Source organism: Protopterus annectens, chromosome 2.part1 (assembly GCF_019279795.1).
Source record: "Protopterus annectens isolate FY-2018-M chromosome 2.part1, PAN1.0, whole genome shotgun sequence".
NCBI lineage: Eukaryota > Metazoa > Chordata > Ceratodontiformes > Protopteridae > Protopterus > Protopterus annectens.
The window spans coordinates 747,186,494-747,203,388 of record NC_056729.1 but is presented as its reverse complement, the minus strand read 5'-3'; the positions used below and the strand labels follow the sequence as shown (position 1 = coordinate 747,203,388).

Sequence of the window (16,895 nt, the reverse complement as noted above, 5' to 3'; positions counted from 1 at the left end):
AATGTATTTTCTCTATCCCTAACCCAAAAATTCCCCTGCCCACTCCTTCCCTATTGCTGTTGCACTGACCTCATTCAAACACAAATAGTATGTTCAGGTAAGATGTGGCAGATAACTGTTTGAACTCATATTTGAGTTTGAATGCAAGCAAAAACTGTGTGAGCTAAAAGACTCTCAAGTCCCTGGCTTCAAGACAGTGGTCTTTGGTACTTGGGACTCAAGCACTTGTAGTAGAAGCTTATGATCTGTCCATGTACCATCTCTGATGCCCCATGGCTTTCTCTATCATTTGTGTTGTAAACATGTTTTAATGTGATATCCTTTTAACATCATTTTCAATCCCTTGCTTTTTCTAAAGTCAGTTCCAATTCTGTTAGCTTGTCTGTCCATTGCTTGAATATTTTAATACCACAAAGTATTCAGTCTTTGTTCAGTGAATCATAAAACTTATCAAACACAGTCTTTGGCTCTCTGTTCTTTAGTTCAGTTGCATATGCATCTGTAGATGTTCATTTAATCACTTATGCCATTCAGTTTTGGGGAAAAAACTCCCTTCCTAGTGATCCTCCATCCTCCACAAGTCAAAGAAAAACTGTTTCCTCCTATTATGAAGACCGAGTTAGTACAGGGTTCCATTCAAAGAGGTTCTACTCTAGGCTTTCTCTTATGTGTAGAAAAAAAGGGATTTTAAGACTTATCCTAGATCTCTCAAGGTTAAACAAAGACCTTCATGTTCCCAAATTCAAGTTGTTAACCTTGAAAAAGTTACTTCCCTTGATCTTTCAAGGGGCATGGATAGTGACTCTGGATTTGAAGGACTTCTACCTTCACATTCCTATAGGCCAGGAGCACTTGGGTTGTCTATACTTTCAGGCAGGGGGATTGCATTACCAATTTTGTGCATTAACATTTGGCATATCTGCTGCTCCAGGGATTTTCACCATATTTCTAGTACCAGTCATTGTCTACTACAGGACACTTAAGAGTTCATAATTACATTACCTGGATGACTGATGCAAACAAAGTCTGCCCTAGAACCACAGACAGCCTTGCATATCACAATGTATTGCTTGTAGAAGGGAGACCCAACACTTAACCTGCAGAAATCACAACTGCAACCAAGCACAAGAATTACCAAATCACAACTGCAACCAAGCACAAGAATTACCATCCTGGGAACAGTCATAGATTTTATGCAACAGAAAGCCTTCTTTCCTCAGGACAAAGTCCTTTTTCTATAAAAATTTAAAATACCTCAGATGCACCATTTTGGCAATAGATTTCCTCAGGACTGTCCATGATCTAGGTGAACCTAGATTCAGTTAGTGGCTTGGGTGACTGATGGAGAAGCAGTGAGGGATGGGAGTGCCTATATCAAGGGGAAGGCGGTGACATGGATGTCTCTCTGCAACAATCCCTGGTGGAGGCTGGAAATGTCATTGGGAGGAGGCATGGTCCAAAGAGGAGGTGGGGGTAGTGGACCTGGTTAAGCTGCCAGTGAGGTGAGGTAATGTGCTGCAACATCCCGATTGCACACTAGCCCTTCGTACATAACCATGTTGCTGCAGGGGAGATGGGAGTGGGCAGGGCATACAAGGAAAAAAAACTCTGGATAGATGTGGAGACTGCCGAGTGCATGGGATGACCTTAAAGGACAACAACGGGGTATTCAAGCAGATTGCGCAACCTGCTGTCTCTTTTAGTCCCTGTTAGTTAATACAGCCTCAAAAAATCAGAACCGCAGCTTTAAAAAGTAATCCACTCAACTGTTTTACCTCTTAGGCTTTTGCAACCTTTCTGTACTGTTTTACTTTCACTTTGAAAACCAAGTTGAAAATTCTCTAGCTGTCTTTTAAATGATCATGTCACATCTGCCAGAGCTCTTGCTGTAGTTACAGGGAAGTTCCCTCCCCCAAAGTGACATAAGCACTGCCTGATTTACATGCTCTGTAGAAGAGCCAGTGGACCTCCCACATTGTGATGTCAGAGCTGCCTTGCCCAGCCAACTCTTAACCTAATAAAAACTAGCTGGTGCTATGTGGAACTACTTTTTATTGTAAGTGTATCCTGTCGAGTGGATTTGTTGGAGGGACTTCTGAAAAGTTTGGATTGCCTGCATCTTCTCCTGCATTTTTGTACTTCATTGGTAAAGTAAGTCTTAAGAGCCCCTGTTTGTATGCATTCCTAGCCATGAAATTTAGGCATCCCGAGTTTCTCAGTGCATAGTGATATAGTTTATGCTTTCTGTTTGTGAGGGTACCTACCACGTGCTTCAATATTATATGCTGCTGCCGACTTTTTATAGCTTAGCCTAGTTCTTTTGTGTTTGTTTGCTGCTGCTGGGTTATATTGATGATTATTTGTTACTGCTGCTGCTCTGTTCTGTTTTGTATCTAATGCTGGCATCTTCAAATTGACATGTGTTTGTGTGTCTGAATGCTGCCTTCTGGTTTCCCATGTCCCATGCAAGCAAGGGGGCAAGTATGTGTGTGTGAATGCAAGCAAAGGGCAAGTGTGTGTGTGTGTGTGTGAATGCAAGCAAGGGGCAGGTGTGTGTGTGTGTGTGTGTGTGTGTGTGTGTGTGTGTGTGTGTGTGTGTGTGTGTGTGTGTGTGTGTGTGTGTGTGTGTGTGTGTGAATGCAAGCAAGGGGCAAGTGTGTGTGTGTGTGTGTGTGTGCACGTATGTGTGTGAATGCAAGCAAGGGGCAAGTGTGTGTGTGTGTGAGAATGAAAGCAAGGGGCAAGTGTGTGTGTGTGTGTGTGTGTGTGAATGCAAGCAAGGGGCAAGTGTGTGTGTGTGTGTGAATGCAAGCAAGGGGCAAGTGTGTGTTGTGTGTGTGTGTGTGAATGCAAGCTAGGGGCAAGTGTGTGTGTGTGTTTATAGTGTATCATTTGTTAGCTATTTAACCAAACAGGAAGGAAAAATAGGAGTTTGATGTTTTGCAAAGCAGTGGTTATTCCCATTGCTATGGAGCTTAGTTCTAAATTTGACAGGAAGAACACAACAAAAAAGTCTCCCACTGTAAGGAAGGAAAAGCTGACAAGAAAACAGTACATTAGTCTGGCCACCTGCTGTGAGCTGTCAGTCACATGCAAATAATGGGTCAAATTACCCTTAGCTCTTTGACAGCTAGGGAAGGTAGGTGTGAAGGGGGAGGGGCGATACCTTGAAGTACCAGATTTCAGCCTTCACTAAAGAAATCAAGTTAGCATTTCTAAGAAGAAAGAGCAATAAAATGCACTTTTCAGTTCTATTCTGTAGCATTTGCACTGCTTGTGTTTGAAGTAGTCATTGAAAAAGGATACAATTTTAACCAGAAGTAAGCGACTGTAACACAACAGTAAATGCCTATAAAATCAGTGCACTGAGAGGAGCTTTAAGGAAAAAGTGGCAGACATGATGCAATTTTTGGAGACAAACAATGCATTCTGGGATACTTAGAGGCATACTAAACAATCAAAATTATTTCAAGATGCCAGACCCCATGTGGTCAGAGTCAGAAACTGTGTATAAAATATCTAAAAAGCTCTAAATAGTCCCAGAGTGTGTTAAAATATAGGAAACACTAAACCATGATGAAATAAACATGTTTTTTGAGTCTGTATGTGCAGTTCTCCTTTAAGGTTCACAACAGGCCAAACAGTGCCGAAGTAAGTCCTGGGGTGTGCAAGAGGAGATGAGCTGGTAGACCTGTCATGGATGTGTGGCCCAGTGGAATGATGTAAGGCAAAAAAAAAGTATTTCCTCTGGTCCCTGGTTTACATGGCTTTAAGCAGTATCATGAGTCTATTGGCAAAGTTATACATGAGAAAACTGCACTGGTTCCAAAATAACACTCGGGTGCAACATCTACACCAGTTAGAAACTGTGATTCCTCTATTTATCATGCTTGAAAAATGTGATATGGGAGAAGGGTGTTCATACAAACCCATGGGCTCATTGCTCATTTCATTCTGCCAGAAGCAGTACAGACTTTAACTACAGACAGCTTAGACAGGGCCTGGGAGACCCAGTTAGGAAATTTCGGAATTCAGGGAACTTGGGGGCAGGAAGTAGGCATACAGTATATCAGTGAGAAAGAGACAGTGATGACGTTTTATTCAGGGACAAGCTGACAGCTGAAACTCTTCAAATTTCGACAGACAATACCAGAGTTATGTAGCCACAGTTTTATCCCATATGCAGCCTGCTTATGAATATTTGGATATTGTTGCAGCAAATCAGGATAAGACCCATAGTATCCTACTTCCTGGGTCAGGACAATCTCCAGGTAGATTGTCTTAGCTGAAACCTTCCAGACCTCAATGAATGGATGTTAAAAAGGGAATTATTTTGCCCAAAGGGACTTAAATGAGATCAGCTTTTACCTTTTTAGATAGGTTGCATTCTCAGCCAGGCATGTCTTTGAGTAACCAACTCCATAGCAGCTGCCCTGCCTGATATATCAAGAGCAGTATAGCCACATTTGAGTGTCTGGACACCTGGCAGGAGGCATTACGGATGTACTGGGTGTCCCCCAAAGGCTGTTGTCTTGTATCCCTTGTGCCTTGGATTTAATCTGTTCCTGTAATGACTCAAGATATTTGAGCATGTGGAACTGGCAGTTGAGAACTCTCATAGCTAGGGTGGCTGAAGTAAAACTCATTTTACCTGATCAGTCCAGCAATCTATTTTCACTGTTGTTTGATAGGGGGTTCTTGGATGCCAACTCAAGAGCTTCCTTAGTGGATTCTGTAAATACTAGTAGTGGAACTCCCACTGAGTTTTTATAAAGGTGCTTATGAGATTCTAGTCCCCTATACCACTGATCTGGCTTCCTAGGAGCAGGGGAATGGAGTTGAGGTGCAAAGATTGTTCCCAAACATGTCATCTAAGACTGCATGAACTGGAGTAACTATCAGAGGTCTTTAGGGGGAGGGGGAGGTTCTGAGGCTCTTTGTAATGTGTTTGAGCCTCAGAAAATTCCATAGATTCACAATTGAATGCCTCCTTCATCCTATGAATAGTGCCACCAAAGGACAAATCTTCCGGAGGTGAAGCTGAGGATGAGTTGTTGTCAGAATCAGAATATTCAGAAGGCTAAGTGGAAATATTTTCTACATATGTCAGTTCTTCCTTATTCTCTGATTACGAGGAATCTGTACCTCCCTAGACAAAATGTCACTTTTCCCAGGAGAAGTTCCTGACACAGGATCCTTATTGCAGGATATGTTACCTAATCTTCATGAAATTCATGAAGTCCTAAGCCAGCCTTACCAAATCCTGTTAAAGAAGAAGAGAAAGTGAGCTGAGACAGCAATGGCTAAGATAAACCTGAAGGCTCAGGTTGGGTGCCTGAGTCCTAGTGGAAGTGAAGTGGTCAAGTTATGGAACGGTCTGTCATAAGCATAATTTGGTTTGTGGGGATCTCCTCCTTAACAGTCTAACCCTCAGTCACCAGCATGTGGACATCAGAAACTGTAGCCTGCTCATTGGCTTCGGACCCAACTGACATCTGCCTGGTGTATGTTGGGTGTTGGGACCTAGGGGCCGTATTCATGGCCTCCAAAAGGGTCATGCTAGAAGACTCTGGCCTAGAAGGTGTCAGACCACAGGACTGCAAAAAGACTCTGGCCTAGAAGGTGTCAGACCACAGGACTGCAAAGGCGCCACCTCATTGATGGTGACATCAATCTACTTTGAGTGCCTGTACAAAGAAACACTCTCACAATCCACAATCTCTCTCTCCTTCAGACATTTATCCTTATACTTTTTCAGAAGGGAAGCCTGGGAACCAGTAAACTCAGTCTGCGATGGGCATGCCTTACTAGAATTTTTGCTTGATTCCATGTACAACTGTAGGGACTTGGCCCCACACTTGATGGTCTTTGAATTGAACTTTGCACAGTACTGACTATTAACAGCATCATGCTCTAGTTCAGAACACAAGCTGTACAAATCAAAACCTTTATGACGAATCTGCTTCCCACAAGAAAATCAGTTATTTATTTTCTTAAAGATTACCAAGAAAAAATGTCCCCAGTGGGATACTCATCTAAACATGTGTGGAACTCTGGTGATTCAAGCTGACCGACAGGCTGACAGCTCTAAGTAAAAGTGGTGTGGAGCATTGCACTATGTGGCAAGAAAGAACTGAAGATGACAATGGCTGATGCTCACTTTATACCTTTACATCTGGACAAGTTTGCCTGGATGTCCGATGGCTGGGAGATGATTTGGGCCAGTAATAGGGTTCTGCATGATATAAAGACCCAAGAATCAGTATTACACATTGATTTAATTGAGTATATGTAATTATGGCAAGTGTAAACACAACTGTGTACTTTATCTGAACTTACTTCCTTGTAAAATAGAAATAACTAAACCAATGGCAGATTTTTTTCTCAGCATATGATTTAAATTTGTGCTTTACTACTGCTAACAACCTGTTTCCCTTTCTTCTTTTCTGTGGTTAAAAACCTTGGTGATTTCATTCCTTGCTAAATGTGAAGACATTGCACTTTGAACTTGTTTTCTGGCTTGTATTCAAGTCCATTCACAGTGAGATACAACTCAGATGTTTGGATCCCAAGCTTCCACTTTTCTGCCAAGTTATGCAGCTTTGAAAGATGGTGGTGGTTGTGGCAGAGTCATCTCCAAAATAATTTACAGGCTTGTGCTAATATAAAAAAAAGAGTGAGAGAGAGAGAAAATGGTGATTCCAGTTCTGCAAAAAAGTGACATGAAAAATGTTGATATGGAATTTCAAGAGCAGGATTATTAATGTGAAGTTTGCTAGCTGTAAGTGCGTGGTGACTTTATCTGGTAGTTCTAGCTTGTTAGATGATAAATCTTATGTCTTTGGTGGTGTTCTTTCATTTTTCTGTATATGTAAATATATTTTTAAATCTATACGTAAGAATGGTTGCGAGGCATTTGGCTCACTATCCAAAATCTTTAGTGGCAGTCCCAAATTATGACTGAGCCCCCATGACTTGCATCCCTTTTCTAGAAGTACTACGTCTTATAATCTTTAGGCTACTGTATACTTTACTACTTTCATATAGGTATTTTCACTGTCATTTTAATGAACACCTGTGGCTGAGTAGGGGAAAGTTTAGACACACACAAAAAATTGTTTACTTGTCAGCTGAATTTACGAGATTGATTTGACAGCTGAAGTTAACTAGGTCTCAGCTTGTCACTCACTTTTAAAATGCTCAGTTCAGCTAGCTGCGTGGATGAAGCAGTTCCTGTAACCTGGATAATTTAAATTCAGTTAGTGATATGGGCAGTGGAGCATCTAGCTGGGAAGGGAGAGGAGTAACGCGGTTGAGACTGCTTTACCTGTCCCTGGGGGAGGGTTGGGGCTGTTCCTTGTGGGGACTGAAGATGGGTGGAAACATTTACTTCCAGTTGGGGTGGGGCTTCAGTTTGTAGCATCCCATGTGAAAGTGGGTGACATGTATCCCATGTGAAAGTGGGTGAAAAGCCTTTTCACCAACCCTTTGCATTTCAGTCCTCAAGGTTCCTTGCAGGCATGCACAAGAAAATGCTAGAGCTAGCTTAATACAATCTTCCAATGGCTGCCCAGATGATGGCTATGCCACAGTCTGTGCCCACCCATTTGAAAAATGAATGGGCAGGGTTGTACTGATCAGCCAGATAGCTGCCTAGTGCAGAGACCAAAAACATGATAAAATATTAAAAATTATATCTTCTCATTTGATAAAAAGGTTATTTTGCAATATTAATTAGGCAAAACATAAGCTCAAACGGATGGATCCTTTTGTTTGTCATTTTGTATATCTAACTGGATGGGAAACCAAAATTTTTCACATTCAGAGAATAATATAAATACTTCAAAATAATACATGTGCTTAATTCAGGTGCTATTTTTATTCAGAAAGATGAAACTATTATTTTTTTTTATTTTAGAAAGCATTTACTCTTACAATGAATGAACGTTTCAACATTGATGGGGGCTTTATTGGTAAGTACCTTATAAAGAGATTCATTTTTGTTGGTGTTAGTTTACCACATGCTCGATGTAGAGTGGCAGAGTGTATTAATTTTAGACTCAAGATATTTCTGTGTGTCTGTGTTTGTGTGTGAATGTCAATGGTCTAAGATTTATTTACTTCACATCTAAGTTATTTTTTTTTTTGCAGAAGAATGCATTTCTCTGTGACCTCATAGTTTTGCTGTTTCTTTTCTCATTTTTAAGTTAATTTATAGAAATGGGCCATCCTCCATAAACTCACAAGACTGAGGCTGCAGGCATAAGAACCATTTTGCCCTCCATTCTTCCCAGTTTGCTTAGTACTTTCCCCTGTCCCTTAGTTCACTGTGCTAGGTTCCAGATTTTCATTATCACATCAAGTGTTCGGCTGATCTCTCAAACAGTCCCAGGTTGTTGTATTTCTTTTTTATGAAGCTGTGAGCAATTTTTTCATCGGTTTATTACTTTTAGTAGTTTAGTTATTTGCTATTTGAGGGAGTTTTTGGTCATTAAGCTAAAAAGAAAATTGTCAGAATTTTTTTTAGGTTGGTCTTAGGTTTTTTTTAACACCTTTATTAACTTTAGAGAAGAACAATGAAATGGTTAAGCATACAGCTATGAAAAATAAAACTTTTAAAACATCGTTATTAACTTCATGCATTATACATATAAGCTTTCTATTTTAGCAGTTACCATACACTCTAACATTACATAAAGTACTCCAAGTCCTGCCATTCTTTAAATTTCATTCCTTCTCCTTCTCAACACTGTTATGCATGTATCGATCCCACAAATTCCCTTTATTTTTGTAATTTCCTCCTTCCCTTTTCTAAAGATCCCACCTGTAGTTCTTTTTATCTCCTTTACAATTTAGCAATAATCCACAATTGAGTGTGGGTAAATTCTGTGTTACCCACATAAGAGTGGGTTATTGATATTATACAGTGACATCATTTAACAAGAAAAAGTATTTCCTTTTCTAAATAATGTCATTGTATAACCACACTTTAATGTTCTTCTGCCTACATCTGATAGTCTTTGGTATCTAGGATATGTACCGAATGTGCTCTGCTGTAGATGCAAGTGGCCGCATAGTACATTAACATCTGTGCCTTTTATTATTAGTAGTCTGCTGTTGTATTTTCTATGCTTACATTTTTGCAGGAAATGCAGATGTTTGCCTTATATTTTTTCTTCTGTGCTTCTTTAGGTTTTATGACAAATTGTTCAGGAATGAAATCACTAAATAATGATGGATAGATCCCATTTCAAAGTGCACCTTGGAGTCATTTGTAGGAACATTCTCTGCAGTTTTTCTAAATGTATTATTTTACTCCATGGAGCACTTCATTTGTGACCATTTTTTATTTAAATCCAAGGGGAGGTTGGCATAATGGTTAAGGTGTTTACCTTACAAACACAAAGTGGAGGGTTTGATTCTCGCATGGACTAATTGGCTAGGCTTAAAATGGCCCAGCCTAATACTAACTTATGAACGTACATTTATTGCTATGAATTGAGTTAACAGAAGTCTTTCTGGCAGGGAACACTTTATTTTTTTTCAGTGAGCATTGGTCTGTCCAACCAGTGTATATATGTTTGAATATTAAATTACTTTGTTTAGTCAAGAGTATGTGCTTAAGCTTCTTAGCGTGACTTTGGACGTAGAAAAAATATAGTGAGAGGGAGCAAATCATGCACAGTTTTTAAATGTTAATTTCATTCACTTTAAAAGTTATAAAATTAAATGTTTTTCCTCTCCATGCATTTTCGGAATGAACAGACATGTTTGATTTTATTGATCAACTGTAATGGGTGGGGCAGTGTATAAAATTATGAGGAGAAAAAGGACATTTATAACTTTGAAGAAGTTTGCATGGCCATATATATACAACAAGCACATTGATTGGGCTCTCCAGTCAGTATGCATAGTAGTAAGCTTTTATTGTACAATATTCAACACTTTATTTTGTGCTGGTTTAGATTCTGAGTTCCATTTCCTAGTAACTGCTTTTTTAGGTAGCCAATAGACTTAGCAAGGTTCATAGGTAGGTACTCGGCTATTGGCCCTAGGGCCTATATAAGCCCAGCCAAATGGTACCCTGGCTTTTACCACCCAAGAAAATCATTTTCCTGTGCCCCTGTCAAGTAGAGCCACAGAAGTGATTCCCGGGGTGAATTTCCTATCTCCCATCCAATCTTGAAGATTTTTCTTGGAGTGCTAATGAGGAGCTTTATTTGATATAGATTGATATAGGTGTATAAGTATAGGCCTTACTTGTTGTTGTGTCTTTCGGATTTTCCCGGTTAGGGGTCGCCACAGCGGAACTCCGGTCCGCTAATGATTGGCAGTAGATTTTTACATGCCGAGTTGCCGGCCCTGACGCACAACCTTCAACGAAGTTACGCCCATTCACACATGTCTCCACACAGAAGACGCTCTAGCTGAGAATCGAACAGGACAACGTCTTACTGTGAGGCGCCAACGCTACCGCAGCACCACCACTATGTATGGGGATATTCAGATGATGTATCTCAGCTCAGAAGAATAATTTCCTTAGTTGCAGTCATTTCTTCCCCTGCATTTCTGTCAAAGGAATTTTTTTAAAATCTACCAACTCAGTTCATTCCCAGAAAAACATGTTTCCAATTGTGCCACTCTTTTTCCCATTAAGCTTCCTTCAATTTTACTTACCCAAGGGAAAAAAAAAAAAACCTCTATAAACACTTCCATGCAAAAATCCTAAACTTTCTGGGCATTGTTTTATACTTGGGAGCTATACAAATTTCATACTGCCTACCCTTTGTAAATTGCCTTTCTAGTGCCTTTTCCCAATCTTTTCTAACCTGTTCTGACTGATACTTATAGTCACCATGCAATATTCTATATGCCCTACTAATTATCAGTTTTTAACGGCAGCTTCTGAATGACCCAACTTTTGGTTTGGATGTTAGTTGGGATGATTTGCAGTGACCTTAATCTTTATGGGCATCAACTGGGTTTAAAGACCCTGTGTTTCCGAAGTATAGCCAAGCTATGTACTTAACGCTGTGTTAATGAGAACAAGCTGAAACAGGAATATCCTATCTCGTGGGGTTTAATTGTGCTGCCCAGAATGTAACCATAAAGAGTTAAAAAAATTCATTCAGAGCTGAAACACTTAATGGCATTAAGGGGTCATTTGCATATATCCCATGGGCCTCCATAATAGGAGCATTAAGGCATTATATAATGAAAACTCTAGCTTGGCTGAGTTTTTCTTGCAGTTTTTACTGAATGGTTTGTCTGACCTTCTTACCTGTTGATTTGAATAATTGTTTTTCCTCATCGCTGTTTTTAATTTCAGGACTCCCCATCTTATGTCTGTCTTCCTTATGATGATCTTCATTTAGATCATTGTTGCAGTAGTCCTCAGTACTGAGTATTCACCAATAGTTGTCCCCATATGTCTGGCCTTCCTTCTAGAGTTCAGCATCCTCCTCCCTCGTCATAGCATATGTCTGGTACATCAGGACATTAAAAGTATAAAGCAGGTGTAAACTTGCACCATCACAGAGTTTTTCTTACTGCATCCAGTTGGCTGTCTTGGGAGGTTGAGTAACACGCAAGTACACCATTGGGGCGCATGCTCTTTCCCCTTTGGTGAACTATTGTTTGTTATTTGAAATTCTTGATTGTATTGACTTGATTATGTCTGAGCACAAAAAAGGGTAGCTGCATCTGTGGTAGGCAGTTCCAACACAAAGATTAATACATTCCCTGTGGTTTTTTTTTTTTATTTCTGTGTTTGGACAGTGACATCTGGAAGTGTGACATCTGCTAGGGATTTAGACCTAAAACCCTTGGCAGTAGGTTGCTTGGCCTGCAAGACTCCCTTGAATGGAAGAGGCTCTGGACCTTCTAAGGCATCAGCTAGGATGCCGTAATCCTTTGACCTCCATTAAAGAAAAATAGAAAGGAGGAGGAGTAATGGGACATGGAAGATGTGACACTGGTGTTCAGTGACCTTAATCAGTCCAAGGTGCTGTTCCTGGTGAGACATTTTTCACAGCCACTGGACAGAGTGCTTACACAACTCTTGATAATGTATTTTCCACAGGCCTCTGGCAATGACTGTCATTAGAGTCCAGCAGTCATAGTTGCAGAACAGTGCTCATTTATCCAGCCAGACTGATTTGCAGAAGGGTTCCACCTTGGGGCCCAACTGTGGATGAATGTGGAGGTGGCTTGGATTATTGTTTCACATACTTTTGGACTGAGGAGATGTCAGGGCCTTTAGTATGGAAGTCAGGCCTTCCTCTTCAGACAAAAGGATATTCATAGTGACCAGCCTGTTTAAAATATTCATAAAGCTAAACATATCTCTCTTTTGCCTGCCAAACGTTCATTGGCACCTGGTGGGTTTACTCTGCAAGACTACCTTAATAGAAAGAGACTCAGATGTATAATGACATCAGCTGAGATGTGTTCTTCCTCTGGCTTCCCCATAATGAAAAGCAGAAAGCAGAAGAGAGATGCAGTACGGGTGTCAAGTATCCCTGATTGGTCCAAAATGCTGATTCTGGTGAGGTGCTTACACAGACCCTAGACAGAGCACCTTCTTTGCCAAAGTGATTATCCCCTTAAATCCATAAAACTAAACTTCTCTCTCTGACACCTGGTTTATTCCTTGTTTCCTGGTTCTTCATGAACAGTAGTTCACCCTGGCCCAATGTCTACTGAAGACATTGTACGCTCTTTAACCAGGTATTGCACATTTAGTGCCTAAAGTCCCTTCCACCCAAGAGAAAGTGGGATTGTCTTCCTGTTCAGGTAGAGAACTTTCAGGAAAAATAGGGGGAAGAATTAAGCAAAATTTCTCAAATAACTTCCTCCCTTGGGTCTGATACAGGCAGTGTGAGGGTACCCTTTCCTTGGATTCTTCTTCAGAGCAGCTGTCTTTTGGAGGAAACTGTGCATACGAAGAGGGAATTCTTCAAATGGGAAGGTAAGGAGGGTTTTCTCTCGTGTCTGGATGTCTACAAACCAGTGGCTATTCTTTTTTACTTGTTGCTTTGAAAGATGCCTTTCTGGCAGCCTCCCGAGAACCAGACTCATAGCTTCCTGCACCTAAAAAAATGACAGGTTTTACTGAGTGCAGAACTACCACAAATTCCTGTATAGGAACCCAGTGGCTGATTAAGCAATGGTGCCCAGGGATCCAGAGAAGGAGCCACATTGGTTCCTACTTGTAGTACAGCTTCCAGGGAAAAAGAGAGTAGGACGTAAGACAGGTCTTGATATAAAGTATACGTGTCTTCTTCACCCTGCCTTCAATAGCTATCAGATACTAGACACAGGAGATCAGATTTCAGATGGCTCTGTTGGCCCACCTAGATAAAAATAGGAGGTGGTGTTTGATGCTAACCTGAGGACAGAAGCTGTTAGAGCTTCCACAGACTGCTAGACCATTGGTAAAATACTTCATCATATGTGCATATGATGCTGTGTTTCAGAGACAGATCATGGTCAAATGAGGCCCTAGGCAGGGTAATGTATTCTCCCCCAAGTGCCCCCACCATTCCAATGTCCCATTACTTTGCCATTTCTCCCCAATTACCATAAACACTGTTCAAACCTGTCAGTGTGCCTGCTATTTTCTTCTTTACTTCTACAATTAGAGATATCTAAAACATTTATTTCATATTTTATAGCACAAACACTAATAGCCATTTGCTAAATAAAACTGCACAGTCTCACAATGAGAACAGACTAAGCATGAAGAGTATGCTTCTGTATCCTTGAAACTCTCACATTCATTGAAACAGCATTGAAACCCACATTCAGAAAAAAATGCAGCTGGACAGGGGTGGATAAAGTTTGCCTCCAGGCTGTCTTCAAACCATGGGCCCCTTGCATGCAGTTTTAGTTCCATGCATGTGTTCGTTGATGTGCTGTCCTAATTGTATTAAATTATATTCTGTGTGTAATATAGCACATCTTGTTAGAGTGAGTTTTACATTTATAGGTTTGAATTTATTTTGCAGTAAGCGATGAAACAAAATGTAAAAAACAATAATGACAAAACTACCCATTACAGAACATTTCAACCACAAAAGGCCACTCAAACTTCTGTCATTACAATCCACCAATATCTGTTAATATACAAATTATCTGCAGAAGTAAAAGTTGTGCTACTAACACTGCTTTCAAATTTTACAGTACAAATACTGATGATGGCCACTTGCTAAACAAAACAGTTACACATTGAAAACAGACTTAGCTTGAGCAACAATAAACTTCACTTCCCTTGAAACTCAACATTCCTTGAAAATGCAGAGAAACTAAAATTTAGTGGCACCCAATGTTCTTTGAAAATGCAGTGGAACTCGACATTCTTTGAAAATGCACAGAAACTCAACAGTCCTCGAAAATGTACATTTAGTTGCTGTAAAAGATTCAGGCTCTAGTCTCCTTTATTCAAGGTACAAGTTTTGAGTCTCAAGTTCCCCAACCTGCCATCCCTAACTGGGACACTTTATAGACACACATGCCCACAACCATCCATTTGTGGTACTTTCCAGCTACACACACGCGCACACACACACACACACACACACACACACACACACACACACACACACACACACACACACACACAGACACACGCATGTTTGTGGCAATTTCCTGCTCCACACACACCTCTATTCACTGTACTTTCCTCCTCCACACACACCTCTGTTCATGGCACTTACTTGGCAAGCTTGCTGTGGCAGTTCAGTTCATGCTGGACATAGGAGTCTATAATACATTATCGAACATTTACATGTTCGAATGTCATATGGTCGACACCATTTGATTGAACATGTAAATGTTCGAACGTTTCAACGGAGATCTCCATACAGTGTGGAAATGGAAGTTTTCCATTCTCTGCACTGTAGTGCGATCTCTGAGTTTGTATATTTAAAGAGTGGAGTGGAGGGGTGCAACCCCCCCATGTGGGTTGTGCAGGGGAGCTTGCCCCCCTGCTTAACCTTTCAGGTAGCTTTTTCTATTTTTTTTTTTTTTTTTTTTTTTTTTGATTTTCAAACTTTTAAGCGTTTGAACATATGGTGTCCGAACTTTTAAAAGTTCGATAATCTCATATAGACTGGGACATAGCCATCAAATCTCTCATGTTGCTTTGACAGTTCAGTCCTCTGCTTCATGCTGTCCATCAAGTCTCCCATTCTGTAGGCTGTTGGCATGTAACGTACGTTAGGGCACTTAATGTTCTAGACGTCTTTGGGGCTTGCTGTTCTTTTCTTAATGAAGCCTTCCAGATGGTTCTAAAGTCCTCCAGATTTACATACATTTTCAATTTATGTCTTCAGACTTTTATTCATAAAAATTTTAATCAAGACAATGTGGGAAACCCCAAGCCAACACAGGGCCCCTCTGTCAACATGGACCTTAGACAACTGCCTAGGTCGCCTAGTGCTGGATCCGGCTGTGTTGTTGATGTAGCCTTCAAGGCAGCAGCCATGGGCTCTATGATTAGGAGGAATGCCTCACTGAGGCTACAACCCTTGCCAGAGGATGTCAGAGCACAGCATCTTAATGTCTCTCTTGTTAAGGACTTGATCTTTGGATGTTCAAAGTCTGAAATGCTCAAAAATTGAGGAGAGTGGTAAATGTAGGGTGTAAAACAGATTTTGTCATCCCCTGTGCCATGGTATGAAGGGAATTACCTTCCAAGCCAGGTCCTTCTATGCAAAGGTTCAAATTGGTACAAAACATCATATGCCACCAACTGGGACACTGGCAGGCAGGGATTGCGTCTTGTTGTATACTGGACTTTTCACTTTAAGGCGTGTCTCTCCCCTGATGTGTGGCTGATATTGTGAGATGAGCATGCAATTGTACAATAAAAGAAATGCCGCTGCCTACCTAGAGACAAGTTTATGTTTTTGCCTCCCCACCTACACTGCAGCACTTGTTCATGACAAGGTCTCTGTCATCAGCAACTTTTTTTTTGTGACTCGTATACTTGCCCTCATTTTCCCCTGGAAGAGGCAAGCAGGCTTCTGCCTTGTCATTCCTCTTCTCCCTGAAGTCCAGCAATCAGAGTGACATAAACTTTTCATAGTTAGTGTGTTTTTAGGGGAGAAATGTTGAGTTGCACTTCAAAAATGGATTACAGTTGACTAATCCTTATAGTAATAGAACAAAAGTAAAGATCATATTGATATTTGCTTAATTGCAACCTCCTGGTCAGATAAGGCTAGTAACTGCTTTGGATGAAGTGTTGTAAGAATTTTTTTGTTACTCTTGCTGATAATTTGATTATAGTTGGGGAGAGTAAGTCAGCATGTAGCGACCTGAGTGGAAGAAAAATACAGCAGATTAAATGACACTTCAGAACATATTATTAGATGTCCTTCATGTTTCACTGTTGCAGTCATTACATTTGGGTTATCTGCTTGCAGGTAGACCTCAGCCGGCTTGATTATCAAAGTCTTGGGTCCTGCGTCGTTTGCTGTCTCTTTTTCCATGACATCAGGGAGTCAGGGTTATAAAGCATGCAGCCGACCCCATTACATCAGTCTTTCTTGCTGTGTGGTGCCCGAAGCAGAAGCAGTTCCCAAGTGCCGGTCGGCCGACTCCTGAAATTTTCGTTTTTCGAGTTTTAGAACTGAAGTCTTCTAAAAAGCTAAAGCTAAGTACCCCATTAGGGATCCTTTTTCTTGCTTTAAACCGATGTCAGTAAAAGTTAACAATTGTATTTCTTGTGGAAAGCAAATACCTCATAAAGATTTGCATTCATACTGCATTCCTTGCTTAGGCCCAGACCACGACATCCCTCGCTGTTGGCTTTGTGCCTTATTCAATCCTCATACTATTCGTTGTTGGTTCATTTTCGCATCTAACTATTTTGGTACTTGGTTCAATTA

At 40.6% G+C, this 16,895-nt stretch overlaps 1 protein-coding gene across 3 annotated transcripts in view; it reads left to right on the top strand.

Moving 5' to 3' along the window:
- ASAH1 (N-acylsphingosine amidohydrolase 1) overlaps positions 1-16,895 on the top strand; it is a 977,824-nt gene that overhangs the window by 727,359 nt on the left and 233,570 nt on the right. For all 3 annotated transcript variants that reach the window (XM_044062468.1, XM_044062470.1, XM_044062469.1), the window contains one exon: positions 7,919-7,973. In XM_044062468.1, coding sequence (XP_043918403.1) covers positions 7,919-7,973 — 55 coding nt within the window. The remainder of the gene's footprint in view (positions 1-7,918; positions 7,974-16,895) is intronic.